The sequence below is a fragment of the Haliotis rubra genome, unplaced genomic scaffold, assembly GCF_003918875.1.
Source record: "Haliotis rubra isolate DU_JTF1 unplaced genomic scaffold, ASM391887v1 Scf539, whole genome shotgun sequence".
Classification (NCBI taxonomy): domain Eukaryota; kingdom Metazoa; phylum Mollusca; class Gastropoda; order Lepetellida; family Haliotidae; genus Haliotis; species Haliotis rubra.
In genome coordinates this window covers 469,680-482,760 of record NW_025767234.1, presented here as the reverse complement: position 1 = coordinate 482,760, position 13,081 = coordinate 469,680, and the positions used below count along the sequence as shown (strand labels likewise).

At 40.5% G+C, this 13,081-nt stretch overlaps 2 protein-coding genes across 8 annotated transcripts in view; both read left to right on the top strand.

The window, feature by feature from the left end:
• LOC124253302 overlaps positions 1–13,081 on the top strand; it is an 88,399-nt gene that overhangs the window by 25,412 nt on the left and 49,906 nt on the right. For 2 of the 7 annotated variants that reach the window (XM_046687048.1, XM_046687049.1), the window contains one exon: positions 3,076–4,725. The exons of 1 other annotated variant lie outside the window; for it this stretch is intronic. In XM_046687048.1, coding sequence (XP_046543004.1) covers positions 3,076–4,253 — 1,178 coding nt within the window. In that variant the 3' untranslated portion in view covers positions 4,254–4,725. Of the gene's footprint in view, positions 1–1,372; positions 1,489–2,399; positions 2,514–3,075; positions 4,726–13,081 lie in introns of those variants that run through there. 4 more of the 7 variants (XM_046687045.1, XM_046687046.1, XM_046687044.1 and 1 more) reach the window with 4 other exon arrangements.
• Positions 6,312–8,981, top strand: LOC124253304. Its single transcript, XM_046687052.1, has 6 exons — positions 6,312–6,895; positions 7,067–7,177; positions 7,304–7,410; positions 7,520–7,786; positions 8,137–8,201; positions 8,769–8,981. Exons 3-6 carry the CDS (start codon positions 7,350–7,352, stop codon positions 8,979–8,981), a joined length of 606 nt encoding a protein of 201 aa, XP_046543008.1. The 5' UTR covers positions 6,312–6,895; positions 7,067–7,177; positions 7,304–7,349.

Below are 13,081 nucleotides of genomic sequence, written 5' to 3'. Positions count from 1 at the left end.
TAAACAGATTTGATCCCATCGTGAATTTGTCGTGCAGTGCAGCCCTTCAAGTGCAAGAACTTAATTACACTGCGCACTTCAATCTTCTTCATACTTGTGGATACTGGTGTGTAGGATCAACTCGCACAAGACTGGATGTAGTGAAGTAGATAGTTCTTGGTCCATTAACTAGATAAGGATCACTGATGTTACAGTCAAACTTTTATCCTGATTGCTCAATAACTTCTGGGTGATAATTGGAACTTTTTGATACCCCCTCCTATAGTGACACAGAGACCATACAGCATATTGATGCATGTTAAAACATTAAACGACGTTGGTCTGAATTCTAAATTTAGTGAACCAGCGTCTATATAGTCTGTTTGCAGTGAAAACGTACCGATGAATTTCACTTTAAACAATAAAGTAAATCAAATAAAGTGAAATTAAGATTGAGAATCCTCATAATTTTACCTATCCAAGTATACATATAAATTTCAGAATTGTATTCAACTTTTAACAGACGATCATAGATTCAAATCGCTATTATTGGTTTATATTACAAGGGAGTAAACGCAGTAATTGGAACAGTGATACAAATGCACGTGCAGTACGTGATGGGCGTACTTCTTAGACCAACCCTACTTCTTCTCGGTGTTTCATTTAATGTGCATACCCCCTTGTAATACAAACTAACATTAGCGATTTGAAACTATGGTCGTTTGTTAAACAACTTTTATCCTAAGTTGAATAAAATTCTGAGATTTAAATGTTCAATTGGCAAGGTAAAATTAGGAGGATCCGTACTTCTAATTTCACTTTATTTGATTTACGTTTTTGTTTAAAGTGAAATTCATCGGTACGTTTTCACTGCAAACAGGCTATCGTAATAAATAGTGAGTGCTTATACATTATGTAGTATTAACCTTTCGATGATTCAACAGCAGAGCGCCACTATAGCTGCTTAAACTGATCAATGAGAATGTATTGTACATTTTAGGGATGAAGGATGCAGGCTGGCAAAACAGTATTTGTAAATTCCCCCGAACTCTTCCAACCTTACGTAACCGGACATCTTATTGTCATGAAGACATGAATACCTATTGTCGTGTAGTCAAATTGGAAGTAGTCATAATAGGAGTGAATGCCCAACACGTTTGGGAGGGAGGGAGAGGGGTTAGAGTGTGTGGTAGTACAGATCATTAGTTCCCTACTTTTAAAATGTAAATTAAAATTTGTAAAATGAATTTCATTTTCTATTCCTATGTTACATAAAGGGCAATATTGACTTTCTTTCTACCCCTATTAATCAATGACATTAAATATACAAACAGAAAACCCAAAGCTCCCGGTGCCATTCAACATGCTTATGACCATGTGCTCGGTGTTGCAGAATATCGCAGACAGGAAAAGAAAACCCTATACCTGATTTTCCGAAGGATGAGACAAAAGTGGCACTGGTCTCAGAACATTCACAGAACCGAAAAGAGAAGGCACTCCATCCCACAGGTACATGAGTCTTCATACCATTCAGTATAATCACTGAACTACGGTTATAACGAATATTCCTGCTAAAATATACAGCAAGTGGCATGGCTAAAATATATTAGGGATATTGGTATTTTTATGATTTATATTTTATCAGTGTGTCAATGAATAAATAGATCATTATGCATAATTTCAAAATGTACATATATCCCTAACTATTTTTGCCCAGTCTAATATGACTCAGTACATTTCTCTAAATGTATTCGACGAAAACTAGTTTGTTTTCCGAAAACACGTGCTCTTACTGTTCTGGCTGGTGTAACATGGGCGCTTTGTTATAAGTCTGTTCGCTATATACATAGTTTACTGTGTCAGCAGAGATGAAGATAAATTGATGCCATAGATAACTTAGATACATTTGGTGTTTCTGTGTGATGAGTCGGGTTGGGATCAGACAGTATAATGAGTGCTATAGTGACTAACGCCCCATGTCGCTAGGGTATGTTGTCATTTCTGTGTAAGCAACATTGTTATATCAGACAATATAATGAGTGCTATTGTGACTAACGGCCCATGTCGCTAGGGTATGTTGTCATTTCTGTGTAAGCAACATTGTTATATCAGACAATATAATGAGTGCTATTGTGACTAACGGCCCATGTGGGTAGGATATGTTGTCGTTTCTGTGTAAGCAGCCATGTAGGGATCAGACAATATAAAGATTGCTCTTAGTGACTAAAGGCCCATGTCGCTAGGGTATGTTGTAGTTTCTGTTTAAGCAGCCATGTCGTGATCAGACAATATAACGATTGCTATTAGTGACTAACGGCCCATGTCGCTAGCCTAATACAACAATTGGCCGCTCTTTGAACATTTTTGGGTTCTTATCTGACGCTTTCTGCTAATGTGCTTTGTGTGTTGATCTTTTGCAGTTGAGGATGGACAGCCGCTGACACAAGTAACGACAGGCGCGTCAGGGGGGCACTTGGAAGGATCCATCTCGGCAGGGATACTCAATGGGAGTGTAGTAATACTGAACTTTCAATGTAAGTTTTGCATGAAACACGCACGAGTCCCAGGATTCATAATACATAAACACATCATGTGGTTGGCAACACCCTGGTTAATATCTGTCAGATCATTTCGCACAACCAGGAGCATAGAACACCTTTATCAGATCAGTTCGATATATATTGTCTGCATCAATCTTTGATGGATTTGCTTATCATAAACGTTTTTAGGATCACCTAAGTGCTGACTGGTTGTAACAGTTTACGTAGTTGTGAAACGTGTATAAAGTGTAAAGTTAATGTTCGTAATCGCCATGAGCCTGTCACACATAGTCATTCCATGAACATTACACATTATATACTTTACTGTAATTGTACACACCTGTACATGGCAACGTTTGCAATGCTGATAGGAGTTCATCATGTATAAACCTTCTTATAGTGATTCATTTTTGTGAATAAGTCGGATTCGTACAAAGAGCTGTTCTTTTAACCCGCATTTCTTATGATTATGGAAAGGGTTTGGTTATAATTAATGTGTTAAAATTGTTGATGTAATTGAGAAAGATGGACTGACAGTAATGTATTTTGTTTCCAGCTGGCTGTACAAAGGAGATTTTAGAATGTATTATGAGGCGTCTGAAAGATTTGGAATCGAAGAGGTCTTCTGCGCATCAGAGTCCTGCTCCTGTGGCTAGCAAGAAACATGACTCGGAATGCGGAGACGTCAATACAGATGAACGAATCGCGGGGGTCTTAATTGCTAAACACGAGGATGGGTGTGAAATGACTGATGATGAGCTCTACGTTCATCTTCATCAGTGTGACGTGAGCGACGTGAGTGAAGAGGACATTCAGTCCTTAACAGACGAAGAGGTGTTTAATCATGTTGTAGATGTCCTTGCATGCTGCTATATCACGCCGTCAGAAGAAGGATACCACTCTGACACATTTGGAATTAAGATGAGGGTTAAAGCGAGGCAGAACACGAAGAAAGACCCACCCAGTGCTGAAACAGAAGAGACCATTCCAGATGTCAAGCTTAAATATAACATCAAAGGCGGAAATAGGTCCGGGAACCCGGTAGCGGACCTACTTGATGGTGTCAACTCGGAGAAACTGATGGAAGATTGTACAACGGCAGAAGGTGGACAACATCAGCAGAATGATGTCCGTTCGGGGAAAGTAGGGGATGGTTGTTCCAGAGCAGATAGTGGGCGGAAACAGCTGGATACTGCGTATGAAGAGACTTTGATGGAAGATCGTTCCAGGGTAGATAGTGGACAGAATGCTGTTTATTCAGAGGGGTTGAGGGAAGGATGTACAAACGGAGATAATCATATTATGAAGACAGACCTGTTACTTCCCTCCCCTGTCGACCCACTGATTGGCCTCCCTGGAAATTGTGTAGAATTTACGTTTAATCTGAGATGCATGCTGTCAAGGCCAGTGCGTTTCATCACCCGGCACAATGTAGAAAAAACTGTTGAGATAGGAAAGTTGCATCCTCTGGAGAATGTGCAAGAGGTGTTGACATTTTTGGAAGCTATGCTTAGTGAATTAGGTCCTCAGTCAGGGATTAGGCTTGAATCAGGCTTTTATGCAGGTCATCCTGAAGTTATCAAAATTGATATGAGAGACATTCAGAACCTAATAGTGAGAGTGAAAACTAAACAGAATGTAGAACTCATTTTGCAGATCAGTGCGATGAAACCACCAACTGCCTGCCAAAGGATCGAAACCTTTTTGTCGCGCATGCTATTAAAAGATTGTTGATATGCATGGGAGTCATTTACTTGCAAATATTATCTATGTTTTGCCTGCCTGACTTTATATATGAAATGTTTTTGAGGAAGTGAAGGATTATATGTTAATTGCTATATTGATGTTTATCTATACTGTCATCTACCAAGCTGTATATTAATGCTTTGTTGTTGTTGTTGATGATGCTGTTTATGTTTTTGACTATATTCTTACTACACATTTTTATGTAACTATCTTTGCTTTAGTTTAATGACCAGACCGTACCGGGTCCAGAGTACTGTATCTCAGTTCTTTAATGGTAAATACCCCGAGTCCTGACCTGAATGGACAGATGTTTTTTCCAATGAATCCAGGAAATTCATCATACTGGAATAGAGAAGGGTACATTGCTTTGGTATTTGCATGATTAGAATGACCTTTAGTATAGCTAAATTAGTATCATGCTTCTTGTACATAGCCAATAAAAGGTGTATACACCCCCAAATACCGAATTCATGTTGTGTTTGCCTTGTTCAGAACTTTCTTGTCTGAAAGGCTGAAATTCTTACCTGATCTGAGATATGTTATTCTTATTTATCACCTTAAAAGGACCAACTATTTTAGAAGATAGCAAATGTTTTGCTCCCTTTGGAAGAGAAAAGGAAAGTTAAATCACACTTTGGGATGCTATAGGAGCCAACTGTATGCGCTAATATAATTTACTTCACAGAATCCATTTTGATGAATATTTTAACTAGTGAATAATGCCACGTTTTAATGGTTAATAATCTCACTCATGTAGATCAAAGCGTAACACTGAAGACTCTATTTCAGTTCCCCACATGGGTAAAAGGTGTATAAAATATATTTCTTGTGTTGCCCACCAAGAGATTGCTGGAAAAGTGTTAAAAGTGTCGTAAAAACATACGCACTCACAGAGCAGCCACTGAGTCTTATTCCGTCTTCTGGAATGTTTCAGTTTACACTTTATTGCTGACTAGCGGTGTCTCAACAATATCAGATTTCACCTGCGTGGGTTATGCTCTTACTGGCATTTCACAGTAATGCAGAATGTGCATGAGACTAATCTGATAAGGAAGGAGGTCAGTTGAGACCTGTTGGTATACGCGGTACACTGTACATATCTTTGCAGAGTTAAATTACTTACTCTAGGCAGGATCCACTGATCGTTCAAAGTCGTTCAGTCTCAACCCGAGGTTGTGCCTTTCATCAAGTTACTAATTGATGCTTAAAGCCGTGTTACACCCTACTCCAAATCCTCCCTCCCTCCCTCCCTCAACCACTCAATCAACCACTCTGTCAAATCATTAGATTATATTGTATGGTGTAGGAATGTATTCTTATTATGAGTGCGTGTGCGCTGGGTTGATTTATGTATTGTAATGTGTACAGATTCCATGAAAGACCTTTTACGCACTCACTTTACTCGAATAAATTCATCCTTTGGGGCATGCCTGTAAAATCAGCTTCACATGATCTTTCTAATTGCACAGATTAATACATAGCGATTCGCACTAGTGAAGATCCGGGTGAGAATTGTTCTTGAGGGAAGAGACAAAGCGCATTGCACTTTTCTCAACTTTCCCGGGACTTCAAACCCTTATCATGTGTAATGTATAAAATAGCTTCAAAGTCTGCCTTACATGATAAAAGACACACATTCACAGAGAGAGAGAATGAGAGAGAGAGTATCCATATATATAGCAGCAGGATGTATTGTTACACCAGCTTTGCTGATGCCACTCGGACTTTCCTAACAATGTTCGTAATTTTTTCTATCTATTTGAACAAGATTAGTTTAGATTACGCGATCAAAATCAGGTGACTGTGCATCCTGTTGACTGACGTCCTCATATATCCGTATGTGAGATACAAATGGCACGTCTATATACGTAATCGAACTCACAACGTGTGGTTAAAAAGTTTACTTGAGCTAGGTTACCTCCCCTGATTCTGCAATGATATCAGCACCATAGGTACACACCTACAGTATATCTATTTTGATACATACATGCGGTAGTTAAAACGTCCTCATTCAGCTGCTGACAGTTCATTAGTGGATTTTCTTTATACGGGCTATCAGCATTCTATAAGGACTCTAAACTTGTGTTGTGAATGTTACATTGTCACTACAGGTCACTAGAGTTGTATGTAACCTGCTTGTAATGAGTGTTAGGTGACTTGACCATAAACGTTTCTCAATCAATCGTGTTCAGTGTTTTAGTGTAGCAGGTGTTATTAACCTTTCCGAAAATCAGGATACTTATCTCTTGAACTGAACGTGCGTCCAAGACGGAGACAGACACTATCACAGTCCACGGAGATTCTAAACAGCGGATGTAAAGGACACAACGACTGCAAGAAGATCCGCGAGGGTAATGTACATATGAGCAGTTACTGGGGAATATTGTTGATATAAGATACAGCTTAAGGCCATAATTACACACCGGGCTCCAGGAGGCCACTACAGATACAAAGGGTTTCCGTTCTCGTCTGCTACAGAACCATAAAGGTCGTAACAGAAGGCTGAGGGGCAGTACCTGAGACTATTGCCGAGGGGTGGTGAACCAACATGGATTACAATAAGAGCGTTGAAATTCACCAGAGCTCTCAAGATGTGAAAAGGTCGATGTCTTGGAGAAGCTCAGCAGACGGTTAGTACTGATGCAACCTATGGACAACAGAAGAATGTCTTTTCACTTTAAAGCAGATGCTAGAGTTAAATGAACACGTTAATAGACATTTGAATTGATCGTGGAGATAATAAGTTGTTTTAAAAGAACAATTCGAAACAGATACATAATATCTATTGTTCGATTTTGTAGAGTTGGATCGGAAATCGGGAGTCCCAGAAACCACCATCCATGGCGTAAGAGCAGAAACAGTCTCAACTGCCAACACAGCACAGAGTGTCCATGGCGGGATGGGTAACACATGTATGTACTGGTGCCTTAGACAGTTAAATACTCACCATCTTTACATGACTCTGTACCCAAATTTAATTCCCTACATTGTCCTTATATCAATCACAGATGTGTAACCTACATTATTTTTAATTTCAGATAATTTTATTTTCTCATTGGTCGTCGAGAAGAAGTCATCACGGAGATGATCGATCAACTCGGAATTGGAACACAGATTGACAACAATGTCCTTAAATCAGCGCAGGGTAAGTGACATTGGACGTTGTCCTTTGTTTGTTGTCGATCTAAAAGTTGTCTCCTTTGCTACAGTCAGTAATGTCTTGTTGCCAAATAACATCGGTATCTGTGTTACAGATACATTTACGAGTGAAAGGAAATCAAGAGTTCGTCTTGACAGCGAAAGTGAAAAACAAGTGATGGTTGAAGATCACTCCCAGCAACACAGTCACCAAGCTGTTACAGATGTTGCTAAAGACGCTTCTACAGAAGATGCTACAGATTCAGCTATAGAGGCTGCTACAGACGCTCCTACAGAAGCTGCTACATACGCTACTACAGATGATGCTACAGACCATGCTATAGAGTCTGGCAATGGCGGTCAATATTCCGATAATATTCAACGTAAGTGTAACCTAGGTGATGGTCCAGTAGGTTGATTCGTGTTTCCTTATTTCGAGGTATCGGTATCCAGGATAATGAATAGGCTCATGAACTTATAAGGCATCCGACATTAAAGACAACAAGAATGTGAGTTCCATATAATCGCTGAACACTAAAATCAGACATTGAGTGATCACAATTAAGTCTTAAGAACACTGAACGAAAAGATTCCATTGACAAATATGCTCCTAGTGATGCAATTTGCACTTTCGTGTTGTAATTTGGTGATGTCTCGTATAGTTGTATTAAAGTTTAAACATACATATTCCAATACTGGATCTATCACCAAAGGCATGTGATATTTGTTTCAGCATCCTTGGTCTCCGCCCTTTATCGTTCCATGGGTATATTTTTTCGAGGAAGAAACGCATCTCAGGTAAATAGAGACCATTCACTCAATAACCAGTAAATCAACGTCTCAACTTCGATTAGAGCCATGCATTGTGTGTTTTACGTTGTCAAACTGAACAAGTCATTATTCAAATGTGCAAATATATAGTGCATACATATTGTAAAGCGCAACTTAAAAAGCAAGCTCAGATCGAAAAGCTCGACAACTTAGAAAAGTAGTTTCTTTACAACACTGTGTCTACAGTGCGTATTCTCTGGGACCTCACAGTCAGACCTGAAGGATGTTCCTGGCTTAATGAGACAAATTAAACTCAATACATTCTGCCACAATGAATAATAATGAATGACAATACAAGGAGGTACTGGCATTGAAATTCACGTTATGAGACGTCCCCCTATACCTGTACAAGGACCATCAAATCGATGTTTGATATTTAGTGGGAAATAACCGAAACAACTTGAAACATCCTTTGTATAAGAATGACATTATACTTTCTCAAACTAAATACCTTGAAATGTTCTACAGTCTCGGTCTGTTATATCAGTTTTTTTATATAAACGGTGATTATTGCTATATCTTATTTCATTTCAGCTTAAAGAGTGTTTGCCTGGTTTAGAGATTCGTGAGCCTGATATAAATTTGCAGTCGAAAGGCCTTTCAGTCGGCATATGTAATGCAGAAGGTGAATCTGAAAATACAAAAGACTGTGTAGGAAGCAGACTGGGTCATGGTTTCAGAAGAAGATGTAGTATGTTCCACGTGTATCGTCCACAACGAGGTAATTCCTCGTGCATCTTCAGATAGTGATAACAGCATCCCCCACAAAGTAAGGATCAGTCAGCCTACGACAACACGCCAGTCTCAAGGCCTCGATATTGAAAACAATGAAAATACAGAAATGCCCTTTGACGCTGGTGGTATATATAGTGTGAGTGGTGGGATATATAGTGACAGTGGTGGGATATATAGTGACACTGGTGGAAGATATAGGAATGGTGGAACCGGAAGTTCCACATTAGCACTTGGCATGTACCCGGATAAACAGGACATCCGACTCGGGAATCAGGCCAAGGAGTGCACCACTCCACACGAGAATAGGCATTTCCAGAAAGGTGAAGGCAGCAACATAACAAGGGATGCCACGAACGGAGGAGGCTGGCCTCCGTCTATGCAGGGAACAGAGATGGTGGAGATGCAGTACAAGCACCTGCTGGAGCAATGGAAGCAGATAGATCAGAGAGACCAAGCCATTGTTAAGGAACTTTTAAACAGCGTCATATGTCATGCAAGGAATCAGTCAGAGGGACTTCGGACACTGCTACCGATGCTGAGGAAGATGTCACGTGATATAGCACCTGGTGTCCCTATCCAGAATAACCAGATCGATGATTCATATGTCAGGTTATTCACAATGGAACTGACATATATTGGATGTGATCTGTCCAGGAAAACCGCAACAAACGTTGCTAACTATATTTTCACAATTGGCAGAAACAATCCCAAATTACTGTGGGAAATTGTCAAGAAAATAGACCATCTTGATACTATTAGCTATCAGTGATACTCTCAATGCAGAATAACATTTTATGTACCATGGATGGTGCATGCACCACATAAGTTTCACTGCTATTTGGACTTTAACACCTGACGTCGGATAATCAAGGTCATTAATACTATGGGATAGACGTTTGGTATCTCCGCGCACCCTTGATCATGTAGCATGTTCACATATGTTATTCTGATTAGCATGTAATATGCTGAGTGGTCTATATAGCCAAGAAAGGTCGTGTCATTTGCCCTGTAAAACTATGTGACGGGAAGACAAAAATGTGTACCAAGTCTTCTGTACTTTATGAAATTGAAAATTGAAAGAAGGTTCATTGTCACCTTGTAAATCTATTCTCAAAATATCTTAATCGTGTCATTTTATCATGTGATGATTTCATATCCGTATCCTCTCTGTACATGCAAGCACATTCACAGGAATTATCTTGTACTAGGTAAATATTTCTCATGTATTTATAGTCAATTGTGCCTCTTAACCAACTGTACATAACAGACTGAAAATTTTCATTAGTACCCTTGGGTAGCTTATCTTCACATGTGCTGGTCCCAAAACGTAATTCTTAAGAAAGCTTAATAAAATCTCCAGATAATTTCATTGTTAATTGGTTGTCATTTATTGTAATCAGACGTCAATCAGACTCAGTCAGTCAGTCAGTCAGTCATTTTTAGTTTGGTTTTGAAGAGTGAGAGTTCTTGTGAGGCCCGTATGTTGATTGGGAGTTTGTTCCATAAGAATGGTGCTGAGCACTGATGCAGCGGACTGCGCCGAGGTTGGTAAGGCTGGATAAGACTTGAGATGTAGTCAGGAGCAAGATTGTGGAGAGATTTGAAAGTGAGGAGCAGAATCTTGTAGATGGTTCGGTAGCAAACAGGTAGCCAATGAAGTCTCTTCAAGACAGGGGTGATGTGCTCGAGCTTGCGAGTAAGAGTGACCACATGAGCCGCTGCATTCTGGACCTGCTGCAGTTTCTTGACAAGATGAGCTGGGAGACCATAGAGGAGTGAGTTGCAGTAATCAAGGCGAGATGTGATGTAGGCCTGAACTAATGCTGCTGCTGTTATCTCATCTAGATATCTTCGGATCTTTCCAATATTCCTGATATGGTAGTAGGACCGCCTGCAGATTGCTTTGACATGGGGCTCAAGGGTCATCTGAGAATCAAAGATCACTCCAAGATTACGTGCTTCCGTGGCCGGGCTGACAACGCAATCACCTATGGAGAACTGAGGCAGACTCAAAGTTGGTGCAATCCGTTTGGGAGCCATGATCAACAGCTCAGTCTTGTCCTCATTCAACTTGAAATGATTATTCATCCAGTTTTTAATATGTTCAGTTGCACCTCTGAGCTGAACAGAAGGTGTTCTCAACAAATAGTTGATCGAGAGGTTTAAAAGACAGGTTCAGTTGCTAGTCATCCGCATAGAAGTGGAAGGAGAAGTTGTGAGCTCTGGCTATGTCACAAAGTGGAGAAGTGTAGATAGTGAACAGAATTGGGCCAAGTACCGATCCCTGCGGAACTCCAAAACGAAGAACTGTGTTCTTGGATGTGGAACTATCTATCCTGACCTGCTGATGTCTGTCTGTCATGTAGGAGTGGTTCCACTGAAGAGCCTGTCCTCTGATGCCAATCCACAGTTGAGCAGGATGTCATGGTCGATGGTGTCAAATGCCACAGATAGGTCTAGCAGGGCCAGGATAGCTGCACCGTCTCAGTCTACTGCCTGCAGGATGTCACTCTGCACCTTGGTGAGTGATGTCTCTGTGCTATATGTCCCAGTATGCTGACTGCATTTCTTCAAAAAAACACTGCTTGTCATGTGTTGTTTCAGTCTTTTAGCAATAACACGCTCAGTCAACTTTGACACAAACGAGAGATTGAACACTGGGCGATAGTTCTTCAGTATGTCCTGGTCGAGACTGGGCTCTTTCGACAGTGGAGATATTATTGCTTCCTTCATGGCAGCAGGAACAGTTGCCTCTGACAATGAAGTGTTTATAAGGTGTGTAGAGAAAGGAATCACTGCAGTTTGACATTGTTGGATCTAATGTGCACGACTTTGTAGGACTGTTCTTAATCAGCTTTCAGATTTCCCCTTCCTTGTCGGAGGAATGACCACAGATGATGTGATGCTGGCCGCTGAGTGATCTCTGTGTGCTGACAGAGTGAGTCTCTAGAGGGAGCAAGTTTGTGCAGAGAATCTCTAATTTGTATGATCTTGTCACCAAAGTAATTAAGGAATAGTATGCAGAGTTCATCTAGGGATGAATGTGAAGGCAGAGCTCTACCTCTGTCTTTGAAGAGGAGATTGTTGGAGATTCGAAAGATGTCTTTCTGGGATGATGCCTTTTCTAGTGCTTCTCTATTGTAGGAACGCTTGGCTTGTTCTGTTAGGGCTGTGACATAATTCCTTTCTGCATTGTGCATTTCTTTGTGGATTTGAATACCAGACTTGACCATAAGTCGCTCCAACTTTCGACGTTCGCGTTTGGCATTACGGGTGGTATCGTTATACCATGGAGCATCATAGTGGACGGTGATTGTGCAGTTCTGGAGGGGAGTGGTTCATTGACAACATCTCTGACTGCTATCCAACACAGAGCAAATGTCAGAGCTGTTCTCAACAGAGATTTTCGTCCACTTCCTGCATGAAATAGACTTGCTGTCCCGTTTAGGAATCATAATACTGGCGGTGAAGACCACCGCATAGTGGTCTGATTTCACAGAGTTGTCGTTCCTCATCCCTTGAACTCTCAGCTCAATCTGTCTTGTGATCACTAGGTCTAGAGTGTGACCTTTACTGTGGGTTGGCTTCCTGACGTGCTGCATCAAATCACGGTCTTGTAAGGTGGTCCAAAAGTCTGACCCATCATTGTTCCCCTGGGAATCTACATGAAAGTTAAAGTCACCACACATTAGTACTTTTCCAGGCTGCAAAGTTAGAGCGTTCAGGAGAGTGCAAAATTCTTCAAAGAAGATACTGAATGGTATTGGAGGTCTATCTATTACAAGGAAATTTATACACTCAGAGCCAAAGGTGAACTTGAGGGACAACAGTTCATACGATGTTTGTTGTTGATCAAGTTTAAGATTGCTGTATTTCAGTGTGTCTCTGTACACAATGGCTACACCTCCCCCTTTCCTGCCTTGTCTGGCCACATGGGTAAACTTGTAACCGTTGGGAGTAAGCTTTGAGATAGTTAGAGCGTCTGAGGTGTCATCACGTAACCATGTCTCTGTTAGAGCCAAAATGTTCAAATGTTTGTCAATGTTATTGCACTAAGTGTATCGAAGCATAGGTGTAAACGTCACGACCGAAAGTAATAATATATTAACAAA